The 21,619-nt window shown below is 36.1% G+C and overlaps 1 protein-coding gene across 6 annotated transcripts in view; it reads right to left on the bottom strand.

Annotated features, from left to right (window-relative positions):
- The window catches only part of Hltf (helicase-like transcription factor), a 77,027-nt gene that overhangs the window by 39,198 nt on the left and 16,210 nt on the right, over positions 1–21,619 (bottom strand). For 3 of the 6 annotated variants that reach the window (XM_013502747.1, XM_005401415.2, XM_005401417.2), the window contains exons 9-14: positions 9,429–9,513; positions 8,181–8,277; positions 6,280–6,359; positions 6,150–6,191; positions 5,143–5,226; positions 2,809–2,906 (exon numbers count right to left, since the gene is read on the bottom strand). In XM_013502747.1, coding sequence (XP_013358201.1) covers positions 2,809–2,906; positions 5,143–5,226; positions 6,150–6,191; positions 6,280–6,359; positions 8,181–8,277; positions 9,429–9,513 — 486 coding nt within the window. The remainder of the gene's footprint in view (positions 1–2,808; positions 2,907–5,142; positions 5,227–6,149; positions 6,192–6,279; positions 6,360–8,180; positions 8,278–9,428; positions 9,514–21,619) is intronic. The other 3 variants (XM_005401420.2, XM_005401421.2, XM_005401416.2) reach the window with 2 other exon arrangements.

Here is a 21,619-nt window from a genome sequence, read left to right as displayed (position 1 = left end):
GAGAACATGATAAATTTTTACAACTGTGCGTAAAATAAATCTTGAGAACCATAGATCTGGAAGATTTTGAGCAAAAGAAAAACAATCATGATTAGGTTGGAAAGGGATGATAGCAGGGAGACCCAGCTGGTAAACTATTACGTGACAGATCACAAAGCCCTAATCCAGAATGGAAGAAGTAGAAAAAGAATGGGAAGGACAGTTGCAAAAGAAAGACACTAAGAAGGGACTGATGGGACTTAGGGACTAATTAAATGTGGCGTATGAGGGAAAGGAAAAAGAGAAAGAGTCAAATAATTCACATGACTGCCTAGAAAAATTGAATGATAAAAGCATAGGGAAGTTTAACATATTTCTGCTGGCTTGAATCAGTGGTGCTCCACGCATGACTGTCCTATTGGGTATCCTGTACCACTGATCTGACTGCTTTTATTCACCTTGTTACTAATAAAATTAGTAATAACTCTATGAAGGGACTAAATATAGATAGGTATATAAAGTGCAATAATGACTGCCCCAATACAAATATTAGTAGTATTCATACCAAGTAAATTATAAAATCAACAAATTGATTTAAATTAAAAGGAATATATACTTGTGAATTTCTTTAAAACATTTTATTCATAAAGGCAGCTGACTTGTACAAAATGTGCAAAACATCCTAACATGTTTGGCTTTTGAGGGGCTACAAATGCCACCCATTTTCTGAGCCATGCACGTACCACTGGTGATTCAAGTCATACGTGCAAAAGAATGAATACACCTGGTGGGATGGGCAGCTAACAAAAGGGAAAAAAAGTAAGGAAATCCGTAAGGAAAATTATAAAATGAAAAGGATAAGATAATATCATTGTAATGGTTGATTCACTGTGTCATCTTCAATAGTTTAGAAGCTTAACTAAGTGACTCAGCAATTCTACATCCTAGAGTGTAGAGGACCCACCCCAGGGTAGGTAGCCTGCTTACAATATATGCGAAAAGGGGCTGGGGATTTAGCTCAGCGGCACAACGCCTGCCCGGCAAGCACAAAGTCGTGAGTTCAATTTCCAGAAGCGGGGGTGGGAGGGGGGACACGACACGACAGTATAAGCGAGGATTCATTTAATGTCCCACCTCACACCCTGCTTTTTGCTCTTGTTGCTTTTGGTGTCTTCTGCTGCCATGAACTGCTGCCCCTCTGCCATGCCACCGTGCTTTGTAGTCAACTGATTATGGACTGAAACCTCTACAAACTGAGCTAAATAACCCTTTCCCTCTTTAACTTTGGGTGCCAGATATTTTGTCCCAGCCATGAGAGAAAAGTAACTAAAACAACCATCCTTAATGACTCAATGAAAATGCTTTCAATTCCTCAATCAAAAGACACAGATTGGCAGAACAGATCAAAAAACAAAAGCCAACAGTACTATAAGGGAAAAAAATTGCAAAACAATATGAAACAGTAAAAATAAAGATTCAGAAAATGTTTGCAACAAATCTGGCTAGGGAATAAATCCAATTTAAGGGAGTTCTGTATGTGAAACCTAAATTAATGAGTGGAAATAAAATGGAGCAGAGCTAATTTGTGGAAGGATTACTTCTAGAACACAAGAATATCAATGTTTCTCAAGAAAGAACCATACTTACCATGTTTCTAGAAACTGTGCTCAGCTATATATGTGTGTGGATATATACATACCTATAACTCAACAGAAAATAAAATAGGTGTTTTTTCATAACAGGTTAAGAAACATGATAAATATCTAGAAATGGGATTGGTAAAAGGAGAAGAGGTGAGAGTAGGACAGATACCCAGGTTTTCACTTTTTTTTTTTTCTTTCTTATGTGATGACAAAAAAAGGGAAAGTAAGTTCCAACCCACTCTTTAGAACATGAGGTCATTTACTTGGAAGCTAAGAAGAGAGTAACCTGTTGAGAGACTATACAATTGTTTCTTTGCCATAAATTCCTACATAACCAACCATTCCTCATTCCTTTCAATTTCTGCATAATCTCAGTAGGAAAAACTTACCATTACCTTTCTAAGTTTACATTATTCAAACTTTTGTTTTCTGAATATAAAAATTATATTAGTAATTTTAAAATAACTCTCCATATACCAAGCCTTCAAAGAACCACAATTATATGATTTATGCTTCCATTAATACCCTCAAACTGCCATTCCAGTATGCATGTGTGCCCCTCCCCAGGACAAACTACACAGAAAACAAAAATGGAGCATACACAGTTTTGTGAGAATGAAAAAACAATGAGACCACTAAAAATTCATTTGGTTCTATGGGGAAACTATACACTAATCACAAGAAGAAACAATATACTAATCAGCTTTCTTTTTACCAAAAACTTGTAATGGAAGTCATGTCACAGACTACATAAAATGAAGAAATACATTAAGTTAATATGTAAGAAATATACAAAGTCAAGAAAGAAATGCTACGTAAGTCAAGTTACTTAAATTCTGTTTCTTTCAATTTGGTCAGCTGGACAATGGAAATAACAGATCTAAGGATTAAATGAGAAAAATCCAGAGGAGCTGAAGGACAAACTAAGCAAATTATGTATCTTTCTCCCGTAGGGGGAACAGAAAGTAGCAAATGCAGAAATACAAACCAAATCTTATGTTAGGACTGATGTTTCTTTCTTCTCCCTACTATAAATATTGCAAAGTACTCAATTTAGCGAATGTAACCCCAGTTCATCTAAAAGATATAAAATGGCCAAGAGTATTTCTAACAGAATGTTTTATCTTATAAGACAAATAAAGATTATATTACACAGATTTTTAAATGAACAGCTTTCAAGACTTACAATCCAGTTGCTTAACACAGAAAGTGGACAAATGATCAGTGTGGTTCTTGGTCTCTCTTCAACATCAGTTTTCTTTGAACTGTCCATGAAAGACGCTCCTAAAAGGACAAATCACTAGTCAGGTATGGTGGTGCACGCCTGTAAACCCAGCACTCTGGGAGGCTAACGCAGGAGGATCCCATGTTTAACTCCAGCCTGGGTAGCTCAGCAAGACACTGTCTCAAAATTAAAAATTTAAATAAAAAGGCCTGGGAATGTGGCTCAGTCTCAAGGCCTGGGTTCAGTCCTCAGTAGCATAAATGTAAATGTAACTAGCAGTGACATATACTCCCGTCCTAATATCTTATCTGTCTTTTTTCTATAACCTGAAATACTTGGAACTAATACTATTTTCTTCATAAGCCCAAAGCAGAAGAGATGGAGCAGTGAGTGGTAAGGAAAACTGAGTGGAATAATGGACTAAAATTTTTCTGGAAATACATCTTTTATCATAAAGTACAAACCCTTACTTTATAATAAAACATGTCAAACAAAACACTAGAGAACACTATCAACGTAATAACCATGCACACAAACATTCTCCCACATTTCCTTAATATTCCTTTTAAAACAAAGAATATCCTGACAAGCTGGTAAACTGTATAACCTTCCTCTGCATGTTTTCATACATATACAAATACATCACACCTATACCATACTCACATTTAAATGACCTTTAAATTATATATTTATATATTATCCACGACTTGCTTTGCTCTCAGTGCTATATATTTTTGAGATTTATGCTTTTAAGTATTTGTGGCTCTGGTGTATTCATTTTAACTGATATACAGCACTGCATGAGTAGACTACAATTCATTTTCCACTCCCTTGTTGAACAACATTTACATTATTTCCGGTACTTTGCTAAAGCTGTGATGTAATAAAAAGCATTTTTGTGCATTTTGTACATATGTATAAATTCTAGGTGGTTTACCTTAAGCTCCTAGGTGGTTTACCTTACCTTTGCTAAAGCTGTGATGTAATGAAAAGCATTTTTGTGCATTTTGTACATATGTATAAATTCTAGGTGGTTTACCTTAAGCTTTGCCTACTTGTTCTCCATCATAATTGACAATCCCCTCCACAGCGCAGGAGAGTTCCTTCTGCTGTACCACCTTATCTTACCTGGTGTAGGATTTTTAAACACTCAAAAAGTGAGATGGCATATTATCATGCGTTTAATTGGCATTTCCCCAATAATTACATATGCACATCTTTTCCTATGTTTATTGGTCATTCAGACTTTATATGAATTGAATGTCCATATCCTTCAACTCTATTACACTGTTACTAGAAACTGATTTGAAAGTTCTTATACAATCTAGATTCTAATCTTTTGTCAGTTATATTTTTGACGTATATCTTTTTCAGCCTATCAGCTTCCATTTTGCTTATAGTGCCCTTTGATGCATGGAAATGTTAAATGTAGAATTTAATCTATCCCTAATGACTTTGTGTGTCCTGCCAAACAAAGCAGTATCTACCACAGGCCCAGGCATGACAATGAATTTTGTCTCTACACTCTGACTTCTATTTCCACATGCTTCTCTTCCACAGATATATCTGTTTAAGTTCTCACACCGCTAGAGCTAATTTTCTCCCTTGTATCACTGCCATGTGCCTGCCAACAGAAAAGGGCTCTTATGTATGAACTTTGTTCCAACTCCACTGGGAAGTTCAGCATTTCTTTAAATTTCTAAATTAGAATCAAGAGCCCTTTCAAGTCCATCTTGTTATTTCATTATCCTTTTGGTCACACCACTTATCATTGAAAATTATGCATTTACTTTGTTTCCCCCAACACTAGATTATAAACCTCATGAAAACAGACTCTGCTATATCTCCAACACATAAAAGAAGAAACCAAAGTACAGCAATATAATTTACCCCCATCTTTTTAGATCTTCAGTCTTTTTCCTTACAAACTACAAAGAACAAGTTTATAAGATTACTAACATCTTATATGAGAAGCCAATTCTACTCTCTCCCCAGATTAAATCCTTATTAGAACTTAATGCAAATTAAATTAAGCTTTAGAGCAACCACAAATTATTTTGTGCCTTCACTAGATGAAATACCTGTTATTCAGGAGAAATCACCCCAGCACGATACTTTGATCTTGTAAAACAAACAGAATACGAAAAGACACCAGAAGAAAACTACATCAAGACACAACTTTTTTCCTTTTCTGTATTTCCTAAACTTCTTCTAAAATAATTTTATAACTTCTATAATTTGATTTTTTTTTCACTGAAAAACAGAAAAAGGTAAAAACATAGCAGATTTACTGACCCTTTTTCAACATTTTCTTTTTTGCAGTAGGGGAAGGTGAGGTAAGTCCAAATGCTGCATCTTCTTTAACCTTAGATGATCCCGCTAGGAAAAAAGGAACCCACAGAACTACTGAGAAATTCTAAAATTCTTTCCCGTGCTTTAGGGACAGTACTTTCTGAAGACAGGAGACGGAATACCACTTTTACCCTATCTTGAGAGCTTCTATTATTAAAGAATAATAATAATAATAATACATGGTGACAGAATTGCTACCTCTCGCACTAAGCATCTCTCCGGAGTAATCAATCATGGTAAGACTGTTCCTTCCTTAAAGAGGGTTGTGAAAGTAAGAGCAAGCATAAGCAAAGTGATTTAGCTCTCAGGTGGAAGAATTCTGTCAAAGAAATATATGTCTGACTCCTAATTATGAGGTTGCAAATTTTCACTTCAGTCCAAAGGTGATCAGTTATTTTCCAAATGCAGTATACTCTCTTCACTTAGAATACAATATGATCTAAATTAAAGGAAAATAAATATGCTTTTAAAATAAAAGGAAAAAAGTAAAGACATTAATTTTACACCTTTTGATCTTTTGAGTTTGTTATGGTTTATATCTAAATGTCCCCCTAAATATCTAAGTAACGGTGTCCTATCTCATAATCAGAGGTCAGGAACCTTTGAAAGATGACTGAATTATAGGGGCATTATAGCTGACTTGCTACCAGGAGATAATGTGATTATTTCCAAGATGGCACTCCCAATCTCATTTTGTTAATTATCATTTATATATAAAAATGTAGTTTTATAAGCAATAGAAAATTATTTTGTTTTCAAACTAGCCATTGAATTGGTCTCATTTAATTCATTAATATATATGGTGAAGTCCACAAAGAGTTTAAATGTAAACAGCAGCCAAACTTAAAACCTATTACTAAAAATTTCTAAGCAACAGAGATGCAAATGAGTGGGGTTTTACCTCACTAATTTAAGTGTACATTATGAGTACCGAGAAAACATACACATACCTTTCAGCCTTTTAGTCTCTGACTGCGCATTTTTCAGTTTTCCTAAAAATTCAACCAAAATAAACATAAAAATGGGTGCATGAGATCAGAATTTAGGATACAATATCAAATAAAATTTACTATATACTACCTTTTATCTTATGTGGCAATTCACTTGTTTCAATTTCCTCTGAATCACTGCTTTCAATGTACTGGGCAGCCATTTTTCTTCTAAAATTAAGCATAAAAAAGAAATTTTTTATAAACTCAAAACACAGTAAGAACATTGTTAATAAATGCAATGCCACTATTTTTGTCTTGCCTGTGTAGTTTTTTAAAAAATTTTGAGAAAGATGATGAGTAAAAAAGTCAAATGTGCTAAAAGCATTGTGCATTCACAACCAGTAAGATGTACTGATTTACAAACTGCAGGAATACTACTATTAAACTTGAAAAATTAAGTCATTTTAGAAATAATTAATTACAATATTGGGTTCATTCAGTAATTTAATTAAAACTTACATAAATCTAGAACAAAGAACTGCTTCATATTCATGAAAACACCGTTAATAATGAAGTGGCCAAAGGCAAAAATACGATCCTTTCATAATGAAAAACTGCATAAATCTTGCGCAGAAACACTGTAACAATGCTTAAGAGACTAAGACTAATGAATCCAGTAATGAATACAGTTAAAACACCTTCTGCTACAAATTTTCCATGGGACTTTTTTTAATAGTAAAGACTAAGCCCAAGGCCTTCCACTCCTAGCCCTTTTAAAATTTTTTTTTACTTTGTGACAGGGTCTTACTAAGTCACTAATTTGCCCAGGATGCACTGAATCAAACTTGCAACTCTCTTGCCTAAACTTCTCAGGGTGCTGGGATTTTAGGTAAATTTGTGTTATTCTATGCCTTAGCATACTCACTGTGAAAACAGGAGTTAAAAATAAAATCAACACAAGATAGGTCAAAATGTTAGTACACATGAAAGTCCTTAAAACAGCTCCTGTTGCACAGTAAGCCTATCTGTATTAGCTCTAAGGCATATGTTGGTGCTTATTATTTTTCCACATCATTTTATTTCCATATTCTTTCATCCGATCTAGTCCACATAACAGCGCTGTGACTGAGGTTTACGGTGGCTGAGACCTACAGATCTGAGGTTCAGATGAAACGAAGACCATGGGCACTGGTTTACGGCTCAGCTCAGACAATGCTAATGACACAGCTGACTGGCCACGGACTGGAAGTGCTCTGCTGTGTCAGTGAGACAGACAGTAGGACACACCTTCAGATACTGAAGGTGGGCTACACAGTGTAACAAAAGCCCAGTATTTCAACCAGCTGAGAGGGTAAATGAAGTTCACTGAGTTAAAACATTTCAAGTAGGATGAGAAGGAATAATGTGTTTAGTTCAAATTTGCCCTGCATGGTTCTAGTCTGTTAGTATAATACTTTCCCCAAGGAACTTTATCATGTCTATTCCCATTACTAATAAAGTAAAAATGAAGTGAAGTGAGCAAAGAATGTTTTTGTCAAGGTTTATTCAATTTTCATCCCTTAAAATCCATAAAGAAAACTGTGCTAAAGTTTCAACAAAAACAAACCCAGGATCTTAGTTCCTATGTGAAAGAAACAAGGAAAAAGTAAGTGGTAGAGGATGAGTGACTATTAAAAGTTAACAATTCGCTTATTTTATATATTAGTATACTTTTCTTCACTTATAAAAAATACTCCATTTGCCTAAGCCATAGTTATTTTAGCAATCTGAAACTTAGGCAGGGTGGTGCACGCTTATAATCCCAGCTCTCAGGAGGCTGAGGCAGGAGGACTGCTGTAAGTTCAAGGCCTGAACTGCATAGTGAAACCCTACCTCAAAGAGACAGACAAAAAACAAAAATTTAAAAATGTATGTAATGTAACTATGTAATTGAGGTACAATAACCATCTCATATACATATACATACAGACAGGCAAGCAGACATAGATACAAACAGAAGAAGGTTAAATAAACATACTTCATTTAATTAGAATCATAGCAAGAGTTTACCTTTTGGGCTGGGAACTAAAGAATTCTAATATGGAATGCTTATTCTTCTTGATATGTGAAATACTGGGTTCTTCATTACATCCAGATCCTTCTACTTCTAAGAAAACAAAATACAGATAACTGGCAAACTGTCTTAAACTAGTAATATTCCTCTTGCTCCAATTACTTATCTTCAGTTTTCTTAGCATCCTCACTTCTTTCAAGTCCCCTGTTCCTTCAGTGAAGCACATTTTTCCTAAACTAGTACTTTCCCATTACAAAGTACCTTCAGCTTTTTATGACTTTTTCCAGTGAGTCCTTACACTGGCTGAATTTCCCTCCATAACAAGCCAGCTAAGAGATGCTTAGCAGAGTGCAGGATACACACCCAGCTCGTCTATCTATTCTGTAGAATGGTCTATACATTGGATCTTCTGCTTAGATTCTAACTCTGTTTACTCTCACATGACCTTGTTCACTTTATAAGGAAAATCGGATGCCTGTTTTCTATAAAATTCCAGTATTTCCTACTTTTATCCCCTTACTTGTCTACATACTCCCACACTTACTTCTTTTTCCCTCTAATGTTAACTCACTCAGCTATTCTTGTTTCCATTCCATCCTACAGGTCTACTAGTTATTCTCTCTACTGCATCCAAAAATATCTTCCAACCCACAGATTTCTTCCCCACAACACAAAACAAAACCCATCCCTCAAATCTGTTCTCTTGAAATGTTTCCTACCCCAAACTTAAATAGTACCGTTATTTCCAGTTCTTCACCTACTATTCTTATCTGAAATACTTTCTGTCTGACTCTGCTTTACACTATCTTCAGAAATTAATTTTGTGAAGATCATTTAACTGCTAAAATCATAGACAGATTTCTTTTCATTTTGCCAATGACTTCAGAATTTCACTCAAACCCACCTTTCTAGCTTTACCAGCTACTATCCATGACACTACACTATAAATACCATAAAATACACTGCAGTCTGAGAACAAAACATGCTCCCTAATTTTACTTCTCCCATGTCCTTTCAATGAGTTGTTTTTTCAACCGAAGTGCTCTTCTTTCCTAGCTTTTCTGACTTTTCTTATCATGCAGTTAAATCTCCTCCTTGATGAAACCCTTGCTGACTACCAATTCTCACAAGGATATTTAGAAAGAAATCCTACATTTTTTGTATTACAACCCAGAACTGGAATTACATAAGTAGTCTGGAAAATATAACTCAAGAATCAGGTCATCTTTAAAATTTAAGCCTACCTTTGCTTCGGCCATCTGCATTTTCACTGGCACTGTTTCTTCCAAGCTTCACAGACTCCTGGTTAACATCACATTCCTTACATTCCTGAGTGAAAAGGTACATTTTTTTAATGGTACTACAGTCAGTTTTAACACATTAACACACTCAGCTATAAAGGATACACCTGAGACATTTTTAGGTAAATGGACACTTCTTGAGACCATATTCTTAAGTGAAATAAATGAAACACCCATGTATAAATACCGCATTGCTCCCAACTTGGGCACAGTGCTGAGGAGAGAGGTGAATAAGTAAAGATTATACAAACTGATTTAAAACTTTTTTCACCAATGTATCAAAAGCAAAAGCTAGGTGGTTTTTATCTTCCAAAAAAAAACAGAAAAAGAAAATTTCTATTACTGTGAGAAAATGCATGAAATGGGATTTACTTAAGAATTCCCATCCCTGTGAAGCATTTGCCCCAGCCAACTCCGTATCTGTGGATTCCATGCTTTGCTGTGGCCATTCACCAACTCTAAGCCTGCTACGTTTTATTTCTCCTCTGCAAGGACCATCAGAGGCTCCAACTAACACGTCAGCATGATTGTTGATAAGGCCAATGTCCCTCAAGAGAAAGTAAGCCCTAGAGTCAACAGCTCTAAGAAAAAATAACGGAGCTGGCCAGTAGTGGTAAACTCAAGAAAAAGCCATAGCTATGGAAAACTACAAAAATAGTGTGAATTTTACTTGAAAAGTGACTAGATCCAAAGGGCCCAGGCAGGCTAAGGAGATTGCCAGTGACCCCCTCCCTCCACTGGGAGGACTCCAACTGGCCAGATTGACTGTGGCTGAACCCTCCTTCCATCCGGAGAGCCCAGGGGTGGGGGTTAGAGAGACTGACAGTGATAAGCAGGGCCTCAACTGGGGCAAACACGCTAAGAAGGTGGGATTAGCAGCCTGGAAAAATCCGAAGCAGCAGCAACAATATGAGCCAAAGTGGGTAAGTGAGGTGAACCAGCCCACTACTTGAGTTCAAAGACATGCGGAACAGAAGCAGGCTGGTAGGGCTCCCCAGTGCCCCCATTTTTGTTGTTTTGTTTTAGTTTTCCCTGTTCTATTTTGTCCTGGTTTTGCTTTTCTCTATGTTTGTTTGTTTGTTTTTACTGTTTGTGGTTATTTTTGTTTTCTGGGTTTCTTTTCTTTCACAACTTAGATCTCTAACCTTCCTTTTGGTTTACTACTAATCATCCTCTTCCTTCCTTTCATCCACTGCCTTGCTTGATTTTTTTATGATACCTGAATGCGAATAAACATTATCTCTTCTCCTTAAGGTGCACATCAATACTCCTAGGCTTTCTCTTCCAACCCTTCCCTCTCGCATCCTAAGACTACTCAAAACATGGATGACCACTCTTTACCCTCCAGCCTTGTTCCTACTATATTTAACCCCATTCATCTCTCCATCCTACCTCCATCCCTCTTAAACCCCCCACAACTCTAAATTATACTACAAAGCTATTGTGATAAAATCAGCATGGTATTGGAAAAAAAAAAAAAAAACAAGACTTGAGGATCAGTGGACCAGAATAAAAGATGCAGATGCAACTCCAAACACACTCATCCACCTTATCTTTGACAAAGGAGCCAAACATGTTCACTGGAGACAGTCTCTTTAATAAATGGTGCTGTCTTTCCATATGCCAAAGACTAAAACTAGACCCATGCCTATCACCATGCACTAAAGTCAAAATGGACCAAGGATCTAAATATTAAAACAGAAACACTAAAATCTACTGGAAGAGATAATAGCTGTAAGTCTTGAAAATAGAGATTTAGGCACAGACTTCATGAACAAAACCCAGACTGCATGGGAAATACTACGAAGAATCAACAAATGGGACCTCACCTTACTAAATGGCTTTTTGCGCAATGAATGAAATCACCAACAGAGTGAAACGACAACCCACAGAGTGGGAAAAAATTATAGCCATTGTCCCTCAGACAAAGGACTTATATCTAGAATAATGAACTGAAAAAATCAGGCCTCTCAAATTCAAAGACACATTACAGAAACAGGCATCTGAGATGAATACACACTTCACAAAGAAACACAAACAGCAAATAAATATATGAAAAAATATTCAGCATCACTGGTCATTTGAGAGATGCAATTTAAAACAACACTGAGATTCCATCTCACTCCAGAAAGAACAGCTATTATCAAGATATCAACCAATAACAAATACTAGAGGGGCTGTGGAGAAAAAGGAATTCTTCTCCACTGTTGGTGGGAGCATAGACTGGTGCAAGCACTGTGGAAATCAGTGTGGAGATTCCTCAACGAACTAGGATTTGAGGTCCCATGTAGGTATCTTCCCAAAAGAATTAGAAACATCATACCCAAGGCCGCGAGTGGTGGCGCATGCCTGTAATCCCAACACTCGGCAGGCTGAGGCAGGAGGATTCATTGCAAGTTCGAAGCCAGCCTGGGCTACAAAGCGAGCTCAAGGCCAGCCTGAACTGTATAGCGAGACCCTGTCTCAAAAAAAAAAAAAAAAAATATATATATATATATATATATATATACACACATATACCCCAGTGATATATGTACACTCATGTTTACAGCAGCAAAATTTGTAATAGCTAAATCTTGGAAACAATCTGAATGCCCATCAGTGGAAGAATGGATACAAAGATGTGGGTTTTTTTAATATAATGGAATATTACTCAACCATACAGAAGGATAAACTTGCTCTTTTATAGGTAAATGAATGCAACTCAAGACCATACTCATAAGTGAAATAAATCAGACCCACATGTGTAAACACGGTATAGTCTCACTAGTATGAGAAGCTGACAAAGTAAACAGGACCCAAAATCTACAACGGATGTTGTGAGTTGGGAAAAAACTCTTCAAAAGAAAAGAGAAACTGTTATGAGGGAGAGGGTAAAGGAAAAAAGGGAAAAGGAAAAATAAAATAGCTAAGATAGTTATACTGCTAGTTTCTCTTAGTTCACTGAAAAGAAAGGTTTGTGCTAATGATGTTTGGACAGTATCTCATGCCTGTGTCTTGTACCCTGAGTACTTACTCTGAAGGTAACAATACGCAATGTACTAATTATTGTTAACTTCCTATTATCTTCTTTTGAAATTCTGTTTTCTGCCTTTTAAAATAAAATTTTTTTAGCGCTTCTTGGCCCTTTGGCTAAAATCAAGTGTAGCATCTGTTCTTATCAGTTTAATATAATTTTTTAAAGTGACTGAAGGGAAAGCTAGAGTTGGAGAAGAAACCTATTACAGCACTTGCCATACTGCCACGGAGTGTTTAATCAGGCACCTTTTGGGGAAGGGGTTAATAACAGACTACACCACAGAACTATAGAACAATTCCACGTCAGCATTTCCAGCTTTAACATCCTACCATGACTTAGTAAAAAAACAGCCTGGGAGGAAACTGTGGAGAGGATAAAGGCTAGAGATAGATCCCCTGAGAAGTTTAAGCTCAGGCCGTGAAGGACACAGACCCCAGCCTTTGTGGAAAGACCCAGTGAGTGTGGTTTCCAGAGACGGACTGACCTGAAAGTGCTAGCATTAAGTCCAGCACTCTACTTGAACCGCCATCACACTGTATACATCCAGCAGAGAGCATTAGTCTGATCTACCAAGTGTGCAAGGACACACTTCAGCTCAGACCATTGGCCATAGTCTGGTGTACAGACAGAGGGACCTATGGAGCAAGGGGGCACCTCACAAACTACAGGAGGTGAAGTAAGGTAAGCAAAGGGTAACTTGCTGGATTCCAAGACTACAGATCCTAGAAAGAAATCACTCATTCAAAAAAACAAAGGAAATTTTTTACTCAGTATTTCTTTATTTTTCTTTCATTTGTTTTTTGGCAGTTAGGGGCTCTTTTATCCTTTTTTACTTTTTCTTTTCTCCTTTTAATTCTTTTTTCCTTTGTTTTATTCTGCTTTTTTTCTTTTTTCTTCTTTTTCTTATTTGTTCTTTCCTGTTACTTTTATCTAATTCTTTTAAATTATCACTTCTTGGCCTTTTGGCTAAGATTAAGTGTAATTCTATTAAATTTCCTTTTATTTGACAGAAGCTTTTATCTCACCTCTCTCTCCTCCTTCTCATCTTCCACTGATTAATTTTTCAAATTCTACTTTTTTATTGCTATTGCCTGGGCATCAAAGGAAAGGAATTCAAAAGCCATACAGCTCAATTATTCAAAAGGATAACGAAGGAGATTTTTAAAAGATCAATAAGGTGCTCAGGTGAGCTCAATGAAGATGTAAACAGATACAGACTTTATCAAGTGATCCACAAGTTTAAAGACACTAACAAAAAGCGAGTTTAAAGACACTAGCAAAAAGACGTAAGCTGAACAAAAAGGTACAAATGATGAATGACCAGTTTAGCAAAAACTTACCGTCCATAAAAAGGTACCAAAAAAGGAATTCAGGAGATTAAAAATCCTACCGAAACTATAGGCAGCAAAGGCAACTAATGTGAGGACAGTATCAGAAATAGATGACAGAGAGGTTGTTGGAGATCAGTTATTCAGATACCTTAAAAACCCACAAGACAAGACGAAAAGGGGATCCAACAGGTGCTAGATAAAGCAAAGAACACTAAATTAACTGAAATTAGTGAAAAACCAGAAGACAACATAAATGGCACTTTAAAAAAGACATTTACAAAAGAGCAAAAAACTTTCCAAATATGGAGAAAGAATTTAACAGATAAGTGAGAGATATTCAGAGTCCCAAACAGCCACACTCAGAAAAGAACTCCAAAACACATCGTTGTCAAAATGCCAAAATCCAACCCAAGGACTGAATCTTAACAGCTATTAGAGAATTTCCAAAGAGAAACCCATTAGAATTATAGCAGACTTCTCAAAACAACATTAAAGGCCAGAAGATCTTGGAGTGAAGGGTTTCAATTCCTAAAAGAAAACCTTCAACCAAGATTTATATATCCTATAAAACTATGTTTTAAAATTGATGGGAGAAATAAGAGCTTCCTGTGACAAAGAACATCTCACCCCAAAAACTTCTCCAGGATATCCTGGGGAAAAAAAATGAAGCAAAGAATGCCAAAACCTCAAACGAAATGAACTACACCAGGCAAGGTGACCAATCAAGCAGAAGGATTTTTTTAAAAAAGAATCAGCAACATGAAAGTAATACAAGGACAAGAATAAGTCAACATCTTTCAGTGCCAAGTCTAAATGGTCTCAACTCTGCAATCAAAAAATACAAATTGGCAGATTGGATCAGGCCGCAAAACTCAACAGTATACTATATAGAGAAAACACATTTAATATAAAAAAGCATTCATAAAGTAAAATTCAATGAATGAAAAGCAATATTCCATGAAATAGGAACCTGAAAAAAAGCAGAAGTAGCTATCCTATTGTCTTGGTCGTTTCTGTTGGTGTTACTGAGACAAAATATTTACCGCCCAAACTTAAGGAAGGAAAGGTTTATTATTTTAATCACCTGGCTCTAAGGCAGGGTGGCATGGCCCAAGGGCAACACTGCAAGGTGGCAGAAGACAGCAAGAGCAAAGGGGGATGAACAAGCCTCTTTTTTTTCCCTTACATTGTCAGCAGGCTACTCCCACCCAGGGGACCAGGGGACAGGATGTGTAGCCCTCATATAATTTGCATGCCCTGAGCACAGGCTCAGGATAGATACAAAGTAAGGACTCAGCCCCTTGCTCAGTCACACAGTTAACCCTTCTAAACTTTGCAAACTGACACAATGAACAACATCCCACAGCTGTCAGGGCGTGTCCTTCTCACTCCAGGATGTAGCCCTGCTGAGTCACTTAGCCAAGCCCCTGGACTCCTCAAGTTGACATTATGTATCAACCATAACACCTATTTTCAAACACAGTGGACTTCAAATCAACACTGATCAGAATAGGCAAAGAAAATCAGTACATATGGGTTAAAGGAACAATTCAACAGGAAGAGATAACAATTAAAAACATATATGCACCGAACACAGTAATACTGAACTTCATGAAACAAACACTACTGATGAAAAGGTCAAAAAAGCATCCACACAATTATAGTGAGGGACCTCAATAACTCCTTGCCACAAACTGACCAACCAGACAAAAGATCAAAGAAATATCAGAGTTCAACCAGATATTCAAACAAATGGACTTAATACCTATCTACAGTATTCTGCACTACAACAACAGAATGCACATTCTACTCAACAGCATATGGAACTGCAAAACAGACTACACACTAAGCAATAAAGCATGCTTTATAAATGAGAAAGGATAAAAATTACCCCACACATATTACCAGATCATGGCCCTATGAAACTACAATGGCAAGAAAACTGTATTAGTGTATTAGAAAACTAATACACTACTAATAAATGTATCACAAAAATAAAGAATAAATTACACAGTTCCTACAATCAAATGCTAATCCCAGTACAACATACTAGAACTTCCAGGGGAATATGAAAACAGCCCTAAGAGAGAAGTTTATACCTCTAAATGCCCACATCGGAAAAACAGCAAGTGCAAATAAATAACCTAGTGATGTACGTCAAAGCTGTAAAAGGAACAATCCAAACCCAAACCTAGTACAAAGAAGGAGATTATAAAAGATCAGAGCAGAAATTAATGAAATTGAGACTAAACTAAATGCTTGGACAGAGAAAGAAAAAGAAAGCTAATCAATGCAATTAGAAATGAAAAAGATGAAATTATAATGAACACTGCTGAAATGCTGAAGATTATTAGCAAATATTTTGAAAACCTGTACTCCAAAAAATTTGAGAATTCAGAACAAATAGATTTCTGGACACATATGAATTATCAAAACTGAACCAAGATCTTAAAACCCTGAATAATCCAACAACAGGGGAAAAAATTGAAGCAATAATAAAGAACCTACCTACCAACTAAGAAAAGCCCACATCCAATGGACTCACTGCTGGTTTTTACAAGAATGTCAGGTGACAGCTAATGTCAATACTCCTTAAACTCTTTAATGAAACTGCAAGGGAAAGGACAGCCAAAGTCATCCCTGGAAGCTAGTATTACCCTGATTCATAAACCAGAAAAGTATACAAGAAAAAAAGAAAACTACAGGCCAATCTCTTTAATGAACACAGATGCAACAATCCTCAACAAGCTACTAGCAAATAGAATGCAATAAATCATCAAAAAGATCTTACATTAAGACCAAGTAGGCTTCATCCCAGGCATGCACAGATGGTTCAATATACACAAATCAATGTAAATACATCACACAGAAATAAGCAAGGACCAAAATCATACGATGTTCTCAATACGTACAGGAAAAGCCCTTGACAAAATATAACATCCATTCATGATTAAAATCCTGAGAAAATAGATATAAAAGGATTTTATCTCAATTTTATAAGAGCCATTTATGACAAACCTACTGCCAATATCATAGGAAGTAGGGAAAAGCTGAAACCTTTTCCTCTAACATCAGGAACATGACAAGGACCTGCTATCACTACTCCTATTCAACACAGTACCCTAAACATTGGCTAGAACAATCAGGTAAGAGAAAGAAATAAAAGGGACGTAACAGAAAAGGAAGAAGTAAAATTATTATTATTTGCAGAAGACATGATCTTCTAAATCAGTGACGGCAAACCTTTTAGAGGCCGAGTGCCCAAACCGTAACCCAAAACTCATTTATCACAAAGTGCCAACACTACAATTAAATATGAATGCTGAGGTTTTAGTTCAGAAAAAAAACTCATATAACCTGTGACATCCTTGCAGAGAAGGTTCTGTGTGCCTACTGTGACATCTGTGCCATAAGTTCGCCATTACCACCCTAAATAGAAGACCCAAAACATTCCACCAAGACTCCTAGAATAACCAAATTTAGCAAAAATCAACACATAAAAATCAATAGCAGTCCTCTATGCCAATAATAAACAAAGGAAGAAATTTGGAAAAAATACCATTCACAATAGCATCAAAAAAAATTAAATATTTAAGAACTAATCTAAGCAAGGAAATGAAAGACCGCTACAATGGGAACTGCACTATTCTAAAAAAGGAGATCAAAGAGAACGTCACAAAATGAAAAGATAGCCCCTACTGCTGGACAGGCAGAAGCAATACATTCAAAGTGGCCACACACTTCCAATACTGATATACAGATTTAATGCAAACTCAAAATACCAATAGCATTCCACACAGAATTACAGAAAACAATTGTAAAATTCCTATGGAACTAGAAGACACCCACAATAGCAAAATCAACCCTGTAAACGACAAAGCAGGGGGCATCACAATCCTGGACTTCAGTAATGTTATAAAGCGACAGTAATAAAACAGCATGTGCGGGCACAAAGACAAACATGCGGCTGTACGGAACAGAAAAAGGGATGCAGAAATAACCCTAGGCACATTCACCTATCTGACCTTTCACAAAAGGGCCCGTAACATGCAGTGGAAGAAATATAGCCTCCTTGATAAATGGTGCTGGCATAACTGGCTATCTACATGTAGAAAACTGATTCTAGACCATCTCTCTCACCATGTACTGAATTAAAATCAAAACAGATCAAAGACCTGAATGTTAAAATAGAAACAATCTACTGGAAGATAAAATAGGTAAAACTCCTGAAGATACACTGGAGGCAAGCACTTTCTGTACAGAACGCCAGCAGCTCAAGAAACAGCACCACAAATAAACAAATGGGATGGATCACATCAAATTAAAAAGCTCCTGTACAGCTAAGAAAACAACCAACAGAGCAAACAGCCAACCTACAGAAGAACATTTCGCCAGCTATCCCTCGGACAAAGATCAGGATCTAAAATAAAGAATTCAAAAAAATTAGACACCCCCAGAAAGACCCAATCAAAAATGGGCAACTGAAATGAATCCACAATTCTCAAAACTGGCTAGTAAATACATGAAAGAAGGTTCAACTTCTCTGGTCATTAGAAAAATGCAAATTAAAACAACACTGAGATTCTATCTTTTCCCAAAATCAAGAAATCAAATAATAAATGTAAGCTATACTATATTCCCTACATGTTACTGGGAAAAGGAACCTTTCTACATTGTTGGTGGGAATGTAAACTAATATAATAATTATGAAAATCAGTATAGATTTCTCAAAAACCAGTAATAAAAGTTCCATTCGACCATGCTATTCCCCTTTGAGGTATGATCCCAAAAAAGTTATAAAGACATCATATTACAGTGATATATGTACACCCATTCTGGGCCAGGGAGATAGCTCAGCAGCACAGCACCTGCCTGGCAAGTGCAAGGTCCCAATTCCGACTCCCGGTACCAAAAAGAAAACATGTACACCCATTCAAAATAGCTCAATTTGCAATAGCTAAGTTGTAGAAGCAGCCTATATGTCCATAAATGGATGGATACAGAAAATGTGGTATTTGCACACAATGGAATACTATTCCACCATAAAAAAGGATAAACTTGCTAGGAACGGTAACACATGCCTGTAGTCTCAGCACTTGAGAGGCTGAAGGAGGATTGCCATGAGTTTGAGACCACCCTGGGCTACACAATGTATTCAAAGCCAGCCTGAGCCAGGAGAATTGTTGCAAGTTTGAGACCAACCTGGGCTTCAGAGTAAGCTCAAGGTCAGCATAAGCTGCATAGCAAGACCTTGTCTCAAAACGAAGAGGGGGGGGTGGGATAAAAAAATAAAAAAATAAAAGCCAGGCTGAGCTACATAGCAAGACCCTGTCTCCAAAAAAGAAAAACAAAAAGAGAGAGAAACTTGAGTCATTTGTAGGAATATGAATGTAAGAATATGGATGCAACCTGAATGTTGAATGAAATAAATCAAGACACATAATATTAAATATCACATGGTTTCACTTATATGAGAAACCCAAAATATGTAAAGAACAAAACAGAAGATAATAATAGGAAATAGGGAAATAGAAATACTGCAAATGAGATGGGGACTAAGACATGGAAGGAAGGGCAAGGTGGGAAGAGGAAAAGGATAAAAACATTGAGGTATGTTATGTCCGTGTACCAACTCCCCACACGGAATGTGATCATTATGTACTGCAAGCACGCACTAATAAATACCGAAGAACAAACAAAAAACTTCCTGGAGAGCTGTATAAACACTTCATGCCACGATTCCCTGTTCAGTAAATAACCCTTTCACAAGGCTGACATCACCGGGGTAGACAGATTTAAAAGAATATGTCCCAGAGTGTTCTCTTCTCCTTTCCAATCTAGAGATTTTCCTGTAACCCTGCATTTTCCTTTGCTTTTTCTCTTCCTGTGTCCTCGGGCCCAATGTGTTTCAAAATGTATCAATGTCATGTAAGTCTAGAAGATGCTATAAAAATAGAATTTTAAACACTTTATAAAATTTTCTTAAAGCTCAGAACTATGAATTTAGCTATCATGTAGATTTAGGGGAACACCTGATAGATACAGAATGCAATAAATCACACAGAAATAATATCTTGCTAAGTCGCTGTGCTGACTCCAATTGTAATCTTCCTGTCTCAGCCTCCCAGGTTGCTGGGATTACAGGTGTGAATCTATCTATTCACCTGTGTGAATCTATCTATCTATTCTGATCTATCACATTAAATCTGAAATCTATCATGTAGATTTAGGGGAACATGTAGATTTAGGGGAACACTTGCCTATCATGAACTAGCCCTTAACTGCAAAAAAATGAAAATAGAAACTTGAGTCCTTTAAGATGGTACCAGTCCAGGCAAATCTAAAAATCCAAAATATAATTTTTAAATCATTAGCACCAAAAGGTAAATGTCAAAAATACTCATCAAATTTTCCATTCAGTTCTCCATTCCATTGTGTGCATTCAGTTCTACTACTATAACCATTTATATTAAACAGTATGTAAAATATAACCTAAATGTTTAGCTACATATAAAGATGTCCTTTACATTAGTCAATATATTAAATGATTTTGCTCAGCAAGCTTTTTTCGGAGTTTCAAGATAAACTTCTAATAAAGTCCAACCTATACCAAATCATACTATGTTCCAATCCAAAACACTTAAGTCTGTGATACTTCAGCTTGAAATATTTAAATCTATTTAAAATGGTGAAATTTTTGTTAAATTCTTGGCCAAAAAAAACATTTTTGTGATTTAAATCTTTCCATTTAAATTAATGTGGCAAATTAAATATCTTCAAACCTTACCATACCATATGTTAAAAGATTTTAATATTTAAAAGTATTGCTAATCATCAGAAAAAATAAAGAAAATTCTTATTTATAACTGTTAATTTTTCAGTTGATATTTGAGACTGAAGGTGTGAATAATCTTCTTCTACCAACTCTGGCAATCCTGGAACTTCAGTTTCATAACCAAAAAAACAGGAATAACAAGACAGAAACTACTATAATATGTTCTTTCAATAGAGAACTGAATGTGAAACTAGCAGGTTTGACTGCCAATAAAAATAGACATAAGGAAATGCAACTAGGTGAAGAGATTAATAAAATTTCAAAAAGCAGGTGGCAGTACACTGGTGTGCAGCCTAAATTTTTTTTTCTTTCATCAGATTTTATTGGTACATTTTAGATATACATAATGATCACATTTATCACAAAGAATGTGTACCTGTACATGATATAACTTGATTATTTTTTCCCATTCCTCCTTTTTTTCCCATTCAACCCCTCCTCCCCTCCCACTTACAAAAGTTTTGTTTTCATTTTTTCTTCCTTTCTCACTTACTTTTTCTTTTTCTCTTCTTTCCTTTCCCCTTCTCCCTCCCTTGTCCCCCTCCCCATTTAAAGCCTTTCTTCATATTTCACAATACCTAATATTTGGTCCTTATTTATACTTTTTTATACAATGGAATACTACTCTGCCATAAAGAAGGTAAGCATGAGACATTCCTATGTAAATGGATGCACCTTGAGACCATACTGTTAAAGTGAAATAAATCAGACACACATGTAAATACCACATTGTTTCTCTGGTGTGAGAAACTGAAAGCCTCTCTAAAATTAAAAAAATGAGACTAGCAGTTCAGAAGAACTCAGAAAAGGCATTTGCACCTATATTTCTGCTATTTCCTACTTTAAGTTCTTAAGTATTTTCAGCTAAGGAACAAAGAGTAATTGGTTCTTTCAACATTTATTTTTCTCATTAAACTGATTTTTTTTTTTTTTTTTTTTTTTGGTTTTT

Source organism: Chinchilla lanigera, unplaced genomic scaffold (genome assembly GCF_000276665.1).
Source record: "Chinchilla lanigera isolate Chin_1 unplaced genomic scaffold, ChiLan1.0 scaffold00073, whole genome shotgun sequence".
NCBI classification, from domain to species: domain Eukaryota; kingdom Metazoa; phylum Chordata; class Mammalia; order Rodentia; family Chinchillidae; genus Chinchilla; species Chinchilla lanigera.
This window is presented reverse-complemented; position numbering and strand designations above follow the sequence as displayed.